The sequence below is a fragment of the Aquila chrysaetos genome, chromosome 24, assembly GCF_900496995.4.
Source record: "Aquila chrysaetos chrysaetos chromosome 24, bAquChr1.4, whole genome shotgun sequence".
NCBI classification, from domain to species: domain Eukaryota; kingdom Metazoa; phylum Chordata; class Aves; order Accipitriformes; family Accipitridae; genus Aquila; species Aquila chrysaetos.
The window spans coordinates 18,184,437-18,202,475 of NC_044027.1; the positions used below are offsets into that span (position 1 = coordinate 18,184,437).

Sequence of the window (18,039 nt, forward strand, 5' to 3'; positions counted from 1 at the left end):
GCAAGAACAGCAGCAGTCCCTGTTGCAGAGCTTCAAGGAACAACTGCCCTCAGCCATCACACCATAAGCAGAACACCACCACACACCACTGTAGTTTATCTAGATACAGGTACTTTATTTACAAATATTTAGATTAATAGCATCGTTACATCAAATGAGGAGTACAGCAGTCTGAACAAATCCTTTCTGTGACAGAAACAATAAGACCTACTGTATCTTACTCTGGGAGTACAGGTATTGCACCTCAACAAGCTGTAGTCATTAGAACATTTACTTCACATCAGCAGCAGGTCGTGGTCCCTGGGCAAACCCTTTGTGGTGCAACCTCGGTTTAAAGCAGGATGCATTAGCTGTAGATCTTGAACATACCCATCTACTTAAGAATATTAGTTAAAAAAAGGACTAACCAGACAAAACAAAGGGACAGCGCACAAGTTACCCAAATCCTATTGTCTGCACATTCCAGTTTGGCTTTTATTTAACATTGACTGTACAATACTCTGGTACCACTGTTTACTTACATTGTATAGTTTTAGTGTCTAGAGAGGGATTTTAAAGACTACTTTGTATTTTAAACACTGCAGTAAGACTAAAGATGACATTTGACCATGGTTAAGCACTCGCCCCCTTCCATTTTTAAACCGTATGTGATGTTTTCCACGCGAAGCTTCCCATGAAATACAGCAGTACTGCATGTAGCACCACACACTGTGATCTGACACCACAGCACACCCCACATGTAGTTCAGTAACAGGCACATGTGCGCCATCACCCCTCGAAACCCCCCTCCATACAAGCATTACAGGTTGCATCACCCCATGAAGGATGTACTCGAAGGCTTGATGAAAAAGGCCAAGTCTCACAAGAAACCCTCACAGGGGACTGTTAAAAAAATACAACAGTAGTTAAAAATCCCTAGAGAGCGCACGCATTGTTCCGACTGTCCAGTTCAGCCTCTGACCATTCAAAAAGTTAAAGGTATAAAAGCGTAAGATGTGCAAGAGAACCAGCCTTTGTATACGATGCAAGGCAGGTGATGAAGCCCAATAATGCAAAACGCTTACCGAAGAGAAAAGCAGGTTAGCACACTGCTGATTGCACAGAACGGGATTAATAAAATGGCATAGGTATACCACAGTGCAAAGATGAAAGACAGATTCCACTAGTGTTAGTTTCTGCATCGGGATTAGAGTTCCCCCAGCACAATGTCCACTGTTGACACCAAGGAGTTAAGCCTATGTTAGTGAACTGCAGTCACATCGATTTCTGTACTAAGGGGGCAACATGGTCACATATAGGTCATACTGTACAAACTGGTATTTTCTTATATACTGTTCTAATGCCAGTAATCATTTTCTTCATTAAAATCATATACACAGGATGTATTTAACTGTTAGCTCAGTTCCTTCAAATTTTATACATATTTACGTTCTGTTAACAAATGTAAAGGATAAAAGTGGCAAAAAAATGACGTAAAGCTATGAGCACAAGAATGAATGGATTGTTTCCCTGTGCAAGTTGTACACTCGCTCCTGCGCCAGCCCACCCCGACCCCCAACACACACACCACAGGGAATTCTTTCAACAAAGCACATTGTTACAGAGCCCCTTGCTACCATCGGAAATCATTTCACAGCAAAAACTTATCCTTTACTATGGACAGCTCTAAACAGTTAGAGGTGGGGAAGAAAGGCCAAAGAACCATAAAATTAAACCATACAAGACAAAGCCCTGCGAAAGTGTAAAATCATGAGTCCAGCATCAGTGCTCAGTTTAAATTATGTATCGGTGACACTATCACAAGGACAATCAAGGAAAAAAAAAACTTCTAGATTTACCATGCAGGAGAGGTTTTATTACTCTACTTGCCTTTGATAACCTGATTACATCTAAAGTTGTTTAGCAGTTTAGTACTGTGTTAAACTTGTCTCAAGAGTTTTAATTAAACCCAGTAAGATGTACAGAAGACAGGGAAGCAGTCAAAAGCACCGCTTCCAACAGACAGAGGTGAAAGGTCAGAAATGGAGCCATGAAACAGAGGTCACTAGCAGCCACAGCCTTCTCTCTGGGGCTGGGGTTCACTGGTTAGTCGCCCCCCCTGCGGAGCTGATGGTTTGTGCTGTACGCCCGATTCTGCAGCATTCAGATCCAGGCTTCCGTCTTGGATATTCTGGTAGATTTTCTTGGCAGCCTCCAGGAACGCATCCTCAACGTTCTCTCCACTACAAAGAGAGCAGGAGTTACTCAGGCTACGCTTCAGCAAAGCAATGCAGATTATGGAGGCAGGTGGCTAGACACCCTTGCTGGGATTTGACAGGTCACCAAGTAGCAGTCCTCTGTCCTCTTACATGCAAGAAGAGCTTACAGGACTTAAAGCAGACTACCACGAAATTTGATAACCTGTCCTTGGGACAGCCTTTCATAGGGCAACTCGCCCCCTAGCCATTAAACCTATTAGGACTAGCCAGGAATAAGAAACACATGCCAAAACACCGAGTAGCAGAAATAAGCTAAGGTGCTGAGCCACATGCACAGAGCAGTTCTGGCAGAGGCTTACAGACAGGGGAGCCACTATTAATCAAAACCTTTCTGTTAAAAGGTTCCATTACAACAGCTGCCAGTTGGAACCACATTTACTCGTGTCACTGAGGCTCTGATCCCTTGTGTTCAGACAGGCTCCCCAGCCAACTGCAAGTACAGTGTGGTGATTCCTCTCAGCGACTGCAGGGACTGGCTGTTCACTACAGAACTTGCTTACAGCTCGAGACAGCCAAGGGAAGGAACGTCTAGCTGGGAACCACTCTTACCCACGCATACACATTCTACGCTTAAATAATGTCTTAAAACCAAATCAGTTCATTTGAATTCAACAAGTGTTTGCCCAAAATGTGGAAATTAGACCACTTGCTACATTACCTTCAAGTCAAAGCTGACATGATTGAAACTGCTATACATACCTTTCCCTCTAAGAGAACTCAAAAATGTTTTGGGTTTTATTTTTCCACCTGTAAAACCCTACTATACCTGAACTCTATGGCTGTACTTAGTCATAACCAATATATTCCTCTTAAACAGATCACATCTGAATCTTTACTCTAGACAAAAGTAACTTACGTTTTTGCACTTGCTTCAAGGAACAATAAACCTGTTCAGAAACAGAGGTTTAACAGTCAATGCATAATATACTTCAAACAGCCCTAGGTCAGTCACATTATATGCAAGCCACTATTTTAGTACTAAACGGTATTTCTGACTAAGTTAGGGCATCAACACACAAGCTGACTTCTAGAACTAAGCACAGTTAAGAGTTAAGCCAGACTATCTGAGGAACAGTAGAAGCTTGTACATATAATTACATTACTTTGGAAGTGCAAGCTTGCAGCTATGAGTGCTGAGGATTCACTTTAACATCGCTATCTTGTAGGAAATGTAACAGCTCAAGAGAAAAAACACACCGTTTTCTTCAGCAAATTGTTTGGCTTCTTCATATGTAACATCCCTCTGTGCTTCCAGATCTGCTTTATTTCCTATGAGGATTATCACCTAGTTCAGAAGAGAGAAAATTAGTCTGGGAAAAAGCTTACAAGCTTTTTCACTACCACCTCATTATTAGTAAGGCAAAAAAACCAAAAGGAAATATGCAGAAAAGCTTAACTGCAAAAGCCACCCATCTTCAGGAAAACACTGCTCTAGCAGTGCCCCCTCTATAAAGTCAGGAACAGCATCTCCAGTGGTCACTTTCAAATGCTTTAGGCTGTTCTCATGAGATGAGGTCCTAAAAAGCAGCAGTCCTACTCCTTATTCATAAGAGTTGTACTCTGAACCACTTCTTGTATTTGTTTAAATCATCTGCTAATCCAGACAATCTTTGAAAGTTTTTTTTCATCACAGCAGAGTCTTCCCATGAGCTTGGTGCTAAAGTGTATAAGGGGCATTCAGAAAAAAACTGAGGGACAACAGTTTTGTGGTATGGTGAAAGAGACACAGAAGAACCTTCTTCCGCCATCCCTCCAGAAGACCCGGTCAGCTTTTGCTGAAGATCCAATTCGTATTTCAATCTAAGATGAGATAGCATTCACCTCATTACTACCACAAAGCACAAAGTAGTACTAATAAAAGTTAAGGTTTGCCCATAGTTAATCATAATTTTGTCTCCAACTCCTGAAAACAGGCCCCTGAAAGGCGACTAGCACAACAAGACTTCTAGAAGAAACCACTGCTTTCCTGTACAGGAGCCTACACTTTTGCTCCAGTTCCAGTAAGGGAAGAGAGTCACTGGTATACTGTAAAACAGGGACATAAGGACAACTCAGAGCTAAGTAGTTGAGAAAACACAGGCAGCTTATTTAAGAGGACACCACTACCACTGCAGATGCTTTGGCCTAAGCCTTCCACCTCTTGCTTAGAAATAAGCAATCTTGCTTTCAAGCTAAATGAAGTCCAACTTACAGTATTTGGATTGGTGAGGTTCCTTGCATCTGTCAGCCAGCTGCTTAAGTGATTATATGTACTTCTTCTGCAAAGAATCAAGCAAGTACAGTTTTAGCTACAGTATTTTTTAAAAGACTTAAGTGCCAACAGCATAGTCAGCATCCATTAAAACACACTGACATCTGTCATCCCTATTCTTGTCCCCAACCTCAAGACAAAGCAGCAGCATCTTGTTTGGACTCAGACCAAGATCTTCAACAAGTCAACTTTAAACCCCCAGAGCAACTCTTACAACACAGGTGGAAAGACAGACACACTTCTAGTATGTGGTAGTTTTACTGTCTTCACAAGGACAACATCTATATTGTTTTGTATAGAACACATTAAAGGATTTCCTGTCAAATACTCTTACAGAACACTCTACAGTAGAACAGCGCTTCGGTAACAAACAGTGCATAAGATTATGTTTTACTCAAGATCTAAGTAAACAGGAAATATACCTATATATGCAGAAAAAAAAAAAAAGAGGTGCTTGAAGAATGTCAAGAACAGCCCCAGAAGATGGGAGACATGTGCAACATGAAATACTTTTGCTTTCACACCTGATTCATTATTCTGTTAGCAGCATCTTTAATTTTCACCTATAAAAGGAAGACAGGATAGCTTCCACACAGTCTCGGTTTTGTTGGAGGACTAGCCCGTGAAGAGGCCCAGAAGTCAGACTCCTGCAATGCTCTCATCTATACAGTCCGTTAAGCATGTTTACATAGCCCACTGCAACAGAGGTTCTCTGTCCTGTGCCTACTCTAGGAATATTTCTGCCAGGTAAGCAGCAGTATCCATTGCCTCCCAGGAAGAGAAAAATCCATGTACTGAAGAGCAGATTTTAAGGACAAAACCAGTTCTTTAATCAACTTCAACACAGGCAGTCAAGGCCTGAAATTACAAGATCCTCAGGCCTGTCAGCAGTGAAGTTTTCCAAGAAAAGCAGCTCACATAATTTCCTATGTTTCATTTTTAGCTCTTTAAATACTTAAAGTATTTAGATAAAGAAGTGTGGTAAGCTTCACACAACAGAATACAAATCCATCCAGAGTCCTTTAAATCTAAGGCACAGGGACAGACAAGACAGTACATATAAGGCCGTGATATCCAAACAGCTTGTCAAGCGCACATAGAGCTACGATGCAAGATGCACCAGTCAACAGCACCTTACCTGGTAATGTCGTAGACCATAAGAGCTCCTGCTGCTCCTCTGTAGTAGCTTCGTGTGACAGCCCTGAATCGCTCTTGTCCTGCTGTATCCCAAATCTGTAGTTTAATTTTTTGGCCACTAACTTCAATTATTCTTGTGCCAAATTCAACACCAATTGTGTGGGGACAGTCTGCCATAACTGTCATGAAAAATAAGAGCAAAGATCAGATCTTTCTAGTACAAGGCCTCCTTGCTACAAAGATATTACTATCACCAGTTTTCAGTTATCTTTACTAGATTTTCAGTCTCTAAGAAAGCTTTTTTACACCTACAGCACCCAAACTGTATCACTTAACCAGAAATAAAATGAAGTATGCCCTGAACTGCTGTTAGTTTTAAAAACAGTTATAAAATTCCTTGCCTTCTCTGATGCATGTACACTGATGCTGTTTGGCCATACATATCAGAAGGTATCAAGTCAGCTGATTCTCAGTCTATCCTTGCAGAAATGGTTAACTATTTTAATGCAGTAGGAAAAGATAACTTGTAGGGAATTACCAAGATACAGTTAGTAGTCTGTAACACAGCTTCAAAAACAAATATCCCAAGTTGTTTCAGACAGGGTAATAGTGTGACTGTCCACATGAAAAGCACCAGTTTAAGTAGCTACCAATACAGCAAATCAAAACCAAAAAAGCATCTTTCTAGTTGTAATAAACTCATCTTAATAAGCTCATCTTTATAAAGATCAAGAAAATGCAGAAAGGATGAGTACCTATTCAAGCTATCTACAGTTAGTGACGGTCTTGTAATAGAGGTGACTGTCGTGTTTGTTTGGTTGTACTGCTTCCACTTAACAAGACACACCCTCATCAAGAATTTGACCATAAGCAAAGTAGCATTTAAAGAATTGGCTGATACTGGATTTTAATTAAAAGCAAGTTAAAAAAAATTCTATTTCTACTAGAAAACAGAAATATTTTAAACTGTAGCTCCCACCCACTTATTGCCACATCTTGAGTAGCACACAGTAAAGACTAACTTTGTACTAATAAATACCTACAGACTTAGCCATTGAGTGTGAGCTACATGGAAAACCACAGAGCTAATAGCCACTGCAAACTCCAATGCAACACATTATTAAGAAGAATTGAAGCCAATTCTTAATTAGTCATGATAGCATACATGAAAAAACATTACAGTTGAGAGACTGCAGTAAGCTTTAAACAACAATCACAGAGGGCAGTCCAAATGTCATGAGTCACAGCAGCTACAGAGAATGACAGTGCTACTTAAGTCTGCAAACAAGGAGTCAAACAAAAAAGAATCTTTTTCTTTTTTAAGTCCTTAACAGCACTTAAAAAAACCTCCAACTGCTCGTGTTCAAGCTACACTAATATTGGAAAACATGCAAGTTTCAGATAAGAAATTTCTTTGTCCCATATCAAAATTCCCTGGAAAAGCTGTAAAACCAGACACGGTCTCCCCACTCATCACAGGTAGGACTGACCAAAGCAGCAGTTTTACCATTAGTACATTAACATTTTGTTTCTACATCTGCAGATGTTGAAACAAGAATCTGACAAAGTACAATACAAATCCATACAGATTAAGAGACATGAGATCAAGCTCATGCATGAGGGAAGCAAAAAGGCAGGAAAGAGGGATGAAGCATACCAGTTAGAATAAATACTGTGAATTGAAATACTCACACTTCTTTTCTGTAAATTGATGAAGCAAACAGGACTTTCCTACACCCATGTCCCCTGTTACAGAAAGAATAGTTAAGGCTGACACCACATTGTTGCAATAAGCACATTTTCTTCATCCCACACAACAAATGGTACAGAGACAGGCAGTCATTCCTTTTTCAGGCCTAGTGGGCAATGTTCTATACCTGGCAACAGTCCTTAACTTTATCAAATTTTGCACTACAGTTTTGGTAACAGGTACAGGGTTGCAAGCAAGGATGGAGCAGAAAACTCAAACGAGAAGTTAATCTGTATTACTGATTTTACAACTGTATTTCACAATGTTATGAGAAGTAGACCTGTAAGAAACTGAAATGTAAAATACACCTTTTGAATGTTTGCCCTGCTCCCACCTTACTTGCAATTACTGGTAAGGACATCAAAAAATACTGACAACCAACCAGAACACACCAAGAAATTGCTTCACTTCCACTGATCCACTTACACAATGCCAATAGTAAGAAATAGCAAGATGTTGGTTTTAAGAACCAACTTTTCCACAGGCTGAGGCTGTCACAGCAGCCTGATTTACAAGCCATTACAATAAGATTGCAGATCACTTACACCTACACAAGATCATTAAGAATTAAACAATTAACAGCAAGACCAGTTCTTCCAGGATAGTAATAAATGCAATCAAGTCCCTGACTCTTAAACAGCCAAACCCAACATTTAAACACAAAAATCTAGCCTGACAGAAGTTAATAAGCCTGTCTAAAGCAATGGATTTCAATTAGCACTTGTGTCTTCAACACAGATTCTAAAATCTTTCAGACTAACAATGCAAAACGCTATTGCAAACCTGAATCAACACAACATCCTAGTTGTGTTGACTCCCATTACAGTTTTTCCCCCATTTCCAATGGATTTAACAATTTGTCTAAATATAAACTTGATTTAGGGATAAAGGGACCACATGCACATGTTTTTAGAATGCCTTTTTTTCTAGTGCTATGCAGAGGGCTAAGTATTATGGCCTTACCAGTGAAGATGTTCAAGAATACTGAAGTATGTATGTCAAGAAGAACAGTTATTTTTAACAGTAACTCAGCAATCAAGTGAACTCAATACAGGCACTAGTACTTGCCCTCACTTCTAGCTCACCTGCCACCAATCACACAGCTCCAATGCTGTGGCATAAAGGCATTTGTCCTTATATTGTCAGCTGCTAAAGCTTTAGAGCAAACATGGTGATCTGTGAAGGACTGAGGTTGGACAAGTAACTACTGAAAGAATCACTACTATATAGCAAGTAGCATGCAACAGAAATCAACCATAGTACAGCCACAGGGTTTGTGGGTAGGCTGTCATGCATATACCCATTGACACAAACAGGTATGTGCCCAGTGATACTTACCAATAATGATGTACTTAAAGATGTAGGAATAGTTGTAAGGTGCAGTTGCCATTGTGGCACTAAAACAAAAAACAGAACACATCAGAACTGCTACTTGTTCCCCAAACTCAACCCAATTCATCCAATTTAGTTCATATAACCAAACAAAACCCCCTTCCTCTCCCCCCAAGTATCCTTTCATTCACAGTTCAAGTTTGTGTACTTCCCCACAGTCACTGAATGAGTGCCAGAGACATTCAGCAAAACTCCCACATCATTTGCTCTGAGCCCCTGCCAGCAAGGCCTCCAAGTAGAAACATGCTCTGCATAGCATTGATACTCATTCAATTTTATCCAGAAAGACTTAAAGCTGTTTAAAAGCTCCAGTAGCTTCTTGCTTTGCACAGTCACCGGCTGGACCAACACTCACTCACCAAATAGCTGATGCATGAACTGAAAATAAAATCTGACTCCAAAAGAAAAATCTGAAGAGGTTTACCCAAACCAGCAATTTGGAACTATTACCTCACGCTTTTGAGACTTGCAACAGCAACAAAGGAAACAGTGCAGCTTGCATCAAACAGCCAGGAATTACTTAAAAGAATGCTGTAGTAGCCTTAACTGGGGTCTAGACTGCTACATGTTCTTGTCAGAAAAGCAGTACAAGCCACAAATCAGATGTTCAGAAGTCAGTTAACATCTCTGTGGCTTTGTCAGCATAGTAGCATTACAGCAAGGCTTAGCAGTTTCTTTTTTAAGTGATAGTCAAAATTAGGTTGGAGTAAGTACTTCCAATATTCCAGAGTTTTCCTATGCTTTCCTAGATGTAGGAGGAATTAGAACTGGCCTCAGCTGTGTAAACCTGCAAGGAGTAATAGCTGACTTACTAATGCATCAATTAACCAGGATTTTAGTCTATACAGCCCAGATACTGCCAGTTAACATAAAGGATGCAAAATGCCTGCTTTTGTCCCAGGTTTTAGGTTAAACTAGATACAGTGTGATCAGTTAAGCAAGTGGAAAATTTCTACTAGGAATTCACCATTTCCTTTCCTCCTCCTGCATGGCAGATAGCCAGCCATTAGAAAAACATTGCTTTAGCTGAGAAAGATTTTCATTCAGTCATGTGTCATTCACATGACAAATGAAACCAGTACTGTAAAGAAACAGGAACACAGACAGGAAAGCTTACAAGCCTGTAACTTTTTCAAAAGCAAAGTACTGTTTCCTCAAACTCAATTAATCCATAACAGTGAACTGCAGTCCTAAGGTGACTGACAACAAATCTCATTCACAGTACACAGCCAACAGCCACTGCTTTGCACAGCAGAGGTTTAAAGCAAACGCTCTTATCTAGACCTTGGAGGGGGAACAACTCCAACAGGCAGTTAAGAAGGGTTTACTGTGTGCCAGTCGCTGATCTGCACCTTGCCTTTCCTTCATGCTTGACTCATGATACGGAAACTCTCAAGTCCTTCTACCCCAAGCAGTATGCAAAGCATCTATGCCAAGTCCTATATATACACACACACACACTGTTCTATTAAACCAAGTTTAATCCAAGATAGTAAACAAAAGAATTTTGGACAGTAATTCTTGCATATGTTGGCAAGATAGAATTCCACACCAAGTGTTGCACAAGCTCCAAGAACAGTCAGGTCAATTAAGCAAATTTTAGAGGAAACTTCTGCTGTAGTCAAGGGAAATCTCATGCAGACTTCCCACACCACCTGTGTCCTCAGTCTCTGACAAATAACTGCTCAGTGGACAGACCACTTCTTATCACTGTACTGGGTAAGAATTCACATCCATGACTGAGAACGTGCTGCCCTTTACCAAGCAAGCCAGCAACTTTACTGCCTTATTTCCCAGAAGTGGAAGATTCCAGAGTTATAGTATTGGCTTCAATCTGTGCACCGATTATTTTCAACACCAGCAAATAAAGACAACTAACTGCTCCATACAGAGTTCAAAGTCAATGTGTCACTGTGGAAACATCCAATACTTCAGTTTTCTGAATACATCTTCACGCATTATGTTCTTCCTCCTCTCTAGCACATCCCAATAGCAGTAACATTCGGACAGAGCATCTTCTGATCCAATGCGCTTGTTCTTACAGGATACCCAACTTGCTACTTGCTTTCTAAGTCAAGCTAGGAGGACTATGTTCATGGCTCAATTCAGTCTGATAGCAGACAAGGTTAAACTGGAGGATTGTGAGATATGTAAGTGGAAGTACAAAAAAAGCTTGAAAAGGACAATTTATATGTGCAAGTACTTCAGGAGGATAGTATGAGCTGTACTGTTTTCCACAGAAAAGAGATGGGTGCTACAGCCACAATAGAGAAAGAAAGGCAAAGACACAGAGCACTAATACACATCTAGTTTGAAAGACCTATGGTGCTTTCTGAGGATGGTAGTATCTAGTAATTTACACCGTTTTTAAAAAAAAATTCAGCATCATAAACTCCAAGACAGGGAACCACTCGTGTGGCTATGAAATCTGTCCTGCAGAAACCTAGGTGAGCCCCTCTGCCTTCACAATACCAGTTGGCTAAGGAATGCTAAGTACTCAGAAACACTCAAAGAAGTTTCATACTTCTGAGCATTTGACTTCACAACTTTGCTGTATATAACAAGTAAGGAGAATGCGTCCTACTAGCCAAGCTTGTAAGAAGCATCACTGGAAGGTGAGAAAGACTTTTTTTTTTTAAAGAATGGACAAACTGGGAAGTCTGTGCAGGCTATATCACAAACTGAATTTGAAATGAACCTCTTAACTAGAATCTTTACTGCTAAATATACATCTCTGTTTATTTGACAGGCTGTTTTTGTTTGCTAAGATATGTCAATTTTCATTATACTCTTTAAGTAAAGAAGTCTAACTATGCTATTTCAATATAAAAGAAACCATCACTGCTTTGCAACATATGCATCAAAATCAGTTCCCACTTCAAAGCGAGAGTTAGAAAACCAAATTCTGTGCTTCGCAACAAAGTTTGTTAAGAAATGGGTGGGAAGGGAGGACTAACTTAAAGCCATGTCTCATTGCTAAACCTTCACCCTCATTCTTACAGTGACATTAGGCCCCTAAAGGAGATGAGAGAGACCACACACCCCACTGTGTACAGCAAGACCTAGCACACACACGCTCTCCACAGCTTAAAGAAACAGATTTTTAATAGCAATACCGATAGAGAAATTCATTTGTACGATGAGTCTAGACCTTCTTTCAAGTCCCAGAGAGTTGCTGGAGAAGTCATTGTGTCTGACAGACAACATGTACTGAACGCTTGAAGAAACACAGATATTAAAGTTTAAATACAATTTCTGGAGTTAAACTGAAAAATAAAGCAACACTTTGGTATTACATTTATTCCAAGGGTCACATTACAGAAAAGATTCTGAAATACTCTAAATTATTACTAAAGGTCAGGAATCTTTCCTGGAGAACAGAAGACTTGTTTTAAAAAAAAAAAAAACCAAACAAAAACTAAACAAATAAAACTTTTAAATGCTCAAATTCCAATAAGGATTAGCAGGAATTCAGATTCTACTCAGATCTTGGAATAAAACTGATATTCCAGAAGGACTCTGTGCTGAAGGGGAAAAGTAAATGCAACAAACTAAACACAGAAGCCATGGTGAGAATTCAGCCTTAGAAAGCTGACAATCTCAGCATTTACTACAGATGAAATAAAGAAGTCTAGACAACAATAGTGCACAACAGGATTCAGTAAATACAAAAATATTAGCTGCATATTAATGCAAGGGGTTAATATATGTTGATAGCATCACCCATCTGTAGAAACTGGAATTCTGCCTCCACTTCACAGCCCTCTGTTCCAGACACATGAATCTTAATAATCCCAATACAGGGGGTTGGGGTTTTCCTCTTGTGAGAGCCAGGGGGCAAGAACTGCAGAACCGAGAAAGTTGCACACAAGTATACGCAACTTACCTTCAGCCACTGCTGACATTATACTATATGACATCAAAGTTAACCAACCATGAATTTACTGTTAACAGAAAGTAAAAGAAGTTTAGTCTGGAAGCTTGGTCTACCTGCCATCTTTCTTCCAGGAAGGTCTGCCAATTCAGAACAAGTTTTGGCTCCCTTTTCAGAGGTAACACTTCCCCAGAGTTTAGAGCATTTTTTCAGGATGGCAACTAGCCAGAGGATCATGCTTCACTGTACAGAGATTTCTGCTAGTTTCAAAGCCTGCACAATTAATTTCTGTACTACAGTTAGGACTAGAAATTTTACAGTGAACAGTGTCACCATAATCCATTTTCCACATATCAACTTTTTATTTATTAGAAGTTAAAGATGACCTTAATGGGATACTAGTGACACCTACATTTCCTCCTCCAATCAATAACCACTACGCAGGTATTTTGACATGTCACTGAAGCCTTATTTCAAGTATCAGCATACATCTGTACAAACTGAGATAAGGTTGTTCCAGGCGCATTGCCGTAACAGTCTTTATCAGAATAACATAACTGTAAATATATCCATACCAGCTTTCGTGAGACCCATGCAGTTCCTTCTAGCTCAACTCAAGGACATAGTCAATTTTAATCATTTGCATAAAGCAATTTCATAGCTTTGTGCTCAGCAAGAAGCAGGTATGCTATTAGAAGAGACTAGAAGCTGTATGCAGAGGTTTTCTTAGACACTGCAGGTGGTTAATACCATCAGCTGGCCAATCCACAGCTATCAGCTTCAAACTCAGGACTGTCCAATTATTACAGGTTCCCCTTAAAAACATACTACTCTGCAGCCAGAGGACCACCGTTTAGTTAGTCTGCAGCAAGAGGCATTTTGTATTTCATCTGGCCATCCAGGTGTTCTTTCAGTCATTCCTCCAGGTTATGCAACAGGAAAGGATCTCACAGTTGAAGTCCAGTTCCCTTCTATAAAAGGTAATGCCATCATATCACTCCTTTCATAAACTGCAACAACTTTCAAAGAGCTGTTAGCTTTTTCATTTGGAAGAAAGTATTAGCTGTGTACAAGGGGAACCGTACACAACCAATAACAACTATTATTTAGAATAGCTTCTGAATGTCTACACAAAATGAGTAAGTAGTTACGCTCTTTTCCAGGGCATATCTTCTTCCCTGCATATTTACTTAGATGTTAATAGTGAACACTGAGAAGAGATCAAGAAGCAGGGAAGAACAGGGGAGAGGTAGAATTGTTGCAATTAATAATTGCACTATTCCCCTGATGAAGACTTTTGTCAAGCACAAAAAACAACACAGTCTAACCGGTACCTTACTTTACAAGGCTGCTAGAAATACAGTCTGTAATTGCTTCAATTGTGGTCTTCTGTAAAAATCACACCATACTGGAAGGTAATAACAGTTTTGTTATCAATACACCCAAGTGGTGAACTCCCCTAAGTCTGCTGTCCATAGTAATAGACCTCATAGCTTGCTATTAAATTTCATTGTGGTTCTATGACTTCCACACACACAAAGGACATTTAGGTCTTCATAAATACGTAAACATCTTGACCCTCTTGAAGAAGATGGTCCCACAGCCTCCCTGGTCAGTCTGTTTATTTTTGCATGCTTGTCTTTAAAAAGCCCTCTTCTGAAACAGATCCCTGAGGAGTCTCATTAGCAGCCCACTAGCAGCCCAATACTTTCACATCTATCTGGTGACATTACTTGTTGCTGGCCAGTTCCTCACTCATTCTGCAGCTCTTCTAGAGGCATCCTCTCTAGCTTTCCCCATTTGGATTTCATTAAAGCATCTGATTAGCACAAGATAGTAAATTAGGCTGAACTGATCTTTGATCAGACAGCAACCCAGCAAGCTTCTTATGATCTGCTGTTGAAAATCACTTTGCATTTCCTTATTATTTCCATGTCCAGTTATTCTTTCTCAGAAAACATGAGGCCTGCATGCTACTGGGCTCAGACTAACAAGCTTCAGCTGTGCAGAGCCCCATTTCAAGCTGTTCTTGAAGAAATGTGTTTGCTATATTCTTTAATCATGTAAAACACCTTAACTCAGCCTGAGGCCTAGTAAGTATCTCTAAAGACTTCACAGGCCTTCACTTCTCTTCCTATATGAGAACTGTGGTTTGCTTTATTTTTAAATCAAGGCTATGTATCATACTATTTTCACTTTTTGATTTTCCTCAACTGCTACCCAGCCATACACACACCATGTTGCTTGTCCTTTTAATGGTTTCACATCCTGCACCATTAAGTTCCTCCATTTTATTTCCTCCATTTATATGCATACACCTCATTTCTTACTAACCACACCCTAGCACCATAGCTAAATTAAATATTGCATACCTGTCCTCATCAGTAAGAGCCCTTTCTCCAATGTCCATTCTCTCAGCCATAGTTCTTTATATGTTCGTATATCCTCATTTATCCTATTTTCCTCTTCCTATAAAACAGTCTAAACCGTAGCATATGTCTGCATTCGTAGCAGGAGAACCAGGTTCCAGAGATATCAGATAAGTTTAGGAACTGTATATACAGAAACCAGAAGAGTTTTGTTGTCAGTCTAACAAATCAGAACAACTTGCAACTGTCTGGAGTCATCCCCTTGGAAAACATAACAAGTCACAAGCACATTTTAGAACAAAATTAAGTAAGGTCTATCTCCTTTGTTTCAGAAAGATACAGAAAAATGAGAACCAGCCATAAGCAGGTTCCATTAGATGCACAGGGATAAGCAAGTAATTTTAAAAGACCTATTTACATTTTAAACCCTAGTACCTCCAGTGTAACAGGTTTGTTTCAAACTGCTGTCCTTCACAGTAACTTTTTTTTTGTCATTCATAAAATGGAAAATAAGAGCTTCTTCCTTCCACTCAGATTTATGACATTTTCAAATCACTACAGGAAGCTAGCAAACTCCTTTTCAATCCATATTAAGCTACGTGATATTTCGTTATTAAGTCCCCCAGGGTTGGGATTTTCTTTCCATTCCTGAGTAATGCCCAAGCACAAGAGGCCCTCAATTCAAACCATGATAGAAATCAATCCACAAACCAATGCATTCCATATGATAATATCTGGCTACCGGCAAAGTGACTTGGGGTTTGAAGTGATTCAGGATATAGACAACCTAAGTCTTGTTCATGAAGGGCTACTGTTACCTCTGTGAAAAAAAAGTCATACAACAACATAAATCCACTCTGTTTCAGAGGCCTAAAAAGCAAAGTACACGTCAAGTAACCTCCAGAGCAATAAAGCCGTTGCCAGAGACACCCCAATGCAGACAGACACCTTTTCCTGGTTTTACTGGGAGGATAATTCAGTACAATTTTAATTCAAGACAAAGCTATCCACAGATGTTATAGGAACCTTAAGAGCATACTGCAAACAGGCAATAGACAGCAAGGTGAAAGAACAGAACTTCACTCTTCTGTTTAGCCCGAATAAGCATTCACAAAAGAAAACAAAGAACAAGCCTCGAATACTTTTGTCGCTTTCTCGAATAGGAAACGGCACTCCCCTCAGTCCTCATGACAAGTTATTCTTCTGGCGAAGTTCATGACAGCACGGTTCAACGTAAGAATCAAAAGCACAGATAACACTGCACATTGGCCACATACGCGGTATACTATATACATAGAGTAAACACCCTACTTGCAACCGCAACAATTGGTAAGGGGCACACATACATACCGCATGTGCACGAGTACTTGACGGTGGCGTGTTACCCAGGGAGTGTGCAGTGCAGAGGAGGAATGGGAGGCGGTGGCGACAAACAGTGCAGCAGCGGCCTAGCTCCTGCCCAGCCGGCCTCACCCTCCTCGGCCCCGGACGGACCAGCGGCCCCCTCCCCTTTCTGCCCGACGCCGAGCAGCGAGGGCGGCCAGACCCGCCGAGGCCGGGGACCAGCCCGCACCGGCCCTCGGAGGTGGGCAGCGGCACACTGGCTAGGCCGACTAGGCCCCGGCTGCGGACAGCAGCAGGAGGAGGAGGAGGAGGAAGAAGTGTCGCCGCTCCGTGCGGGTGGCGGCCGGGTGTCTGCCCCGGCCTGCCGGCGAGAGGGCGGCGCGCCCGCCCGAGCGTCGCCCGCCGGCGGCCGGGCACCGGCGCGGGGCCTAGCGCTCTAGGCCCGGCCGAGCGGAGGGGCGGCCCTCCCCGCCTAGCTCCCTACCTGAGCTCGGGAAGCGGGTGGCTGTGCAGCGTGGCTCTGTCGGTGGCAGCCCGGTTTTCCCCCCCCCGCCGCCCTGCGGGCACTGGAGCAGCTCCGCTTCAGGCTGGGCAACGGCCGGGCCGGGTCTCCGCCTCTCTCCGGGGCTCCCTCAGGCTCGGCTCCGCTGGCTCCACTGCGCCCCCATCACCCCCCTTATCCAAGATGGCGGCGCCCCTCGCACGGGGTTTCCCCTCCCACTCTCGACGGGCGCCGGGGCTGCACAAAGGTGGGCGCGAGAGGCCCCGCCGGAACCAATCGCCGAGGCCGAGCGCCGGAGCCGCCCCGCCTCCCCACCGGCGGGGCGGGGCCGGGAAGGGCGGGAGGCGGCCGCGCGCCCCGCCGTCGCCCGGCCGCGCGCCGAGGGGGCGGGCGGGAAAGCGGCGGGCGGGGCGGGGCGGGGCGGGCGCGCCCCCTCTCCCTCCCTCCGTGAGGCGGCGCCTCCTCCGCGGGTGCTGGCGCCGCAGGGCGGGCCGTCCGCGGGTGAAGGCGTTAGCGCTGAGGAAAACCTCGGGTTTTTTCCCAGCTTTTCGTGGTGGAAAAGTGAAGTCATCCGCCCGGGAGCCCCAGAAAAGCCGGCAGAAAAGCGTACTGGCCCCCTCGGCCCTTCGACGGTCCCGCTTCGGAAGTCACCACTGCAGCTGCCTCCTCACCGTTACCATTATCTTCCAATTTCTGGGTTTAGGTAGTCTCTAGAACCAGGAACATTGATAAAGCGTAAAGACAAAGACTCCCAAGATATTTCACGTGCTGTCTAGAAGGATCACGTCCGTGTTTCCTGTCCTGCCTCAGAATCCCCACAGAGCCAGCGTCCTTCGAACCGAACGATTCGAAATCTCTCTCGTCATTAGCGAGGCGCGGTTATTTGTTCTGGAGAAGATGCGAACAGGAGCAGCCTGGCAAGGTACAGGCACACAGGACATACATGCTCCGGCATAGTCCAGCATCCAAAATCTCCAAGGAACTGTAGAGAGCTCTGTTTCCAGTAAAATTAATATTATCTCGTGTCTTTTACAATGTCCTGTGAAACGCTCTAACCAGTTTGTCAATGTTGGCTTTAATTTTTTTAAATAGGCTTTTTAAACACTTGTGGCAGGCAATACTAAAGACCTAAAAATGCAAGATGCTGCACAAATCTCACAGC

At 42.2% G+C, this 18,039-nt stretch overlaps 1 protein-coding gene across 3 annotated transcripts; it reads right to left on the reverse strand.

Moving 5' to 3' along the window:
• Positions 1 to 94: 94 nt before the first annotated feature.
• Positions 95 to 17,086, reverse strand: RAB14 (RAB14, member RAS oncogene family). 3 transcript variants are annotated; one of them, XM_041119835.1, is made up of 10 exons: positions 16,860 to 17,086; positions 12,675 to 14,070; positions 11,905 to 12,005; positions 8,735 to 8,793; positions 7,339 to 7,392; positions 5,648 to 5,825; positions 4,450 to 4,516; positions 3,456 to 3,543; positions 3,115 to 3,145; positions 95 to 2,222 (listed from the first exon to the last, which is right to left on the reverse strand). In XM_041119835.1, exons 4-10 carry the CDS (start codon positions 8,784 to 8,786, stop codon positions 2,045 to 2,047), a joined length of 648 nt encoding a protein of 215 aa, XP_040975769.1. In that variant the 5' UTR covers positions 8,787 to 8,793; positions 11,905 to 12,005; positions 12,675 to 14,070; positions 16,860 to 17,086; the 3' UTR covers positions 95 to 2,044. The 3 variants fall into 3 exon arrangements, with proteins under 3 accessions (XP_040975769.1, XP_029856020.1, XP_029856018.1); XM_030000160.2 differs by lacking the exon at positions 12,675 to 14,070; XM_030000158.2 differs by lacking the exons at positions 11,905 to 12,005; positions 12,675 to 14,070 and having other exon boundaries at positions 16,860 to 17,085.
• Positions 17,087 to 18,039: the final 953 nt, after the last annotated feature.

Coding starts and splice junctions, on each gene's coding strand:
- RAB14 (XM_030000160.2), bottom strand. CDS start 8,786: ATGGCAACTGCACCTTACAACTATTCCTACATCTTTAAGTACATCATT. Junction 5,826..7,338: donor TCAATTTACAGAAAAGAAGT/GTGAGTATTTCA, acceptor TTTTCATGACAG/TTATGGCAGACTGTCCCCAC. Junction 4,517..5,647: donor ATGGTCTACGACATTACCAG/GTAAGGTGCTGT, acceptor GATTCTTTGCAG/AAGAAGTACATATAATCACT.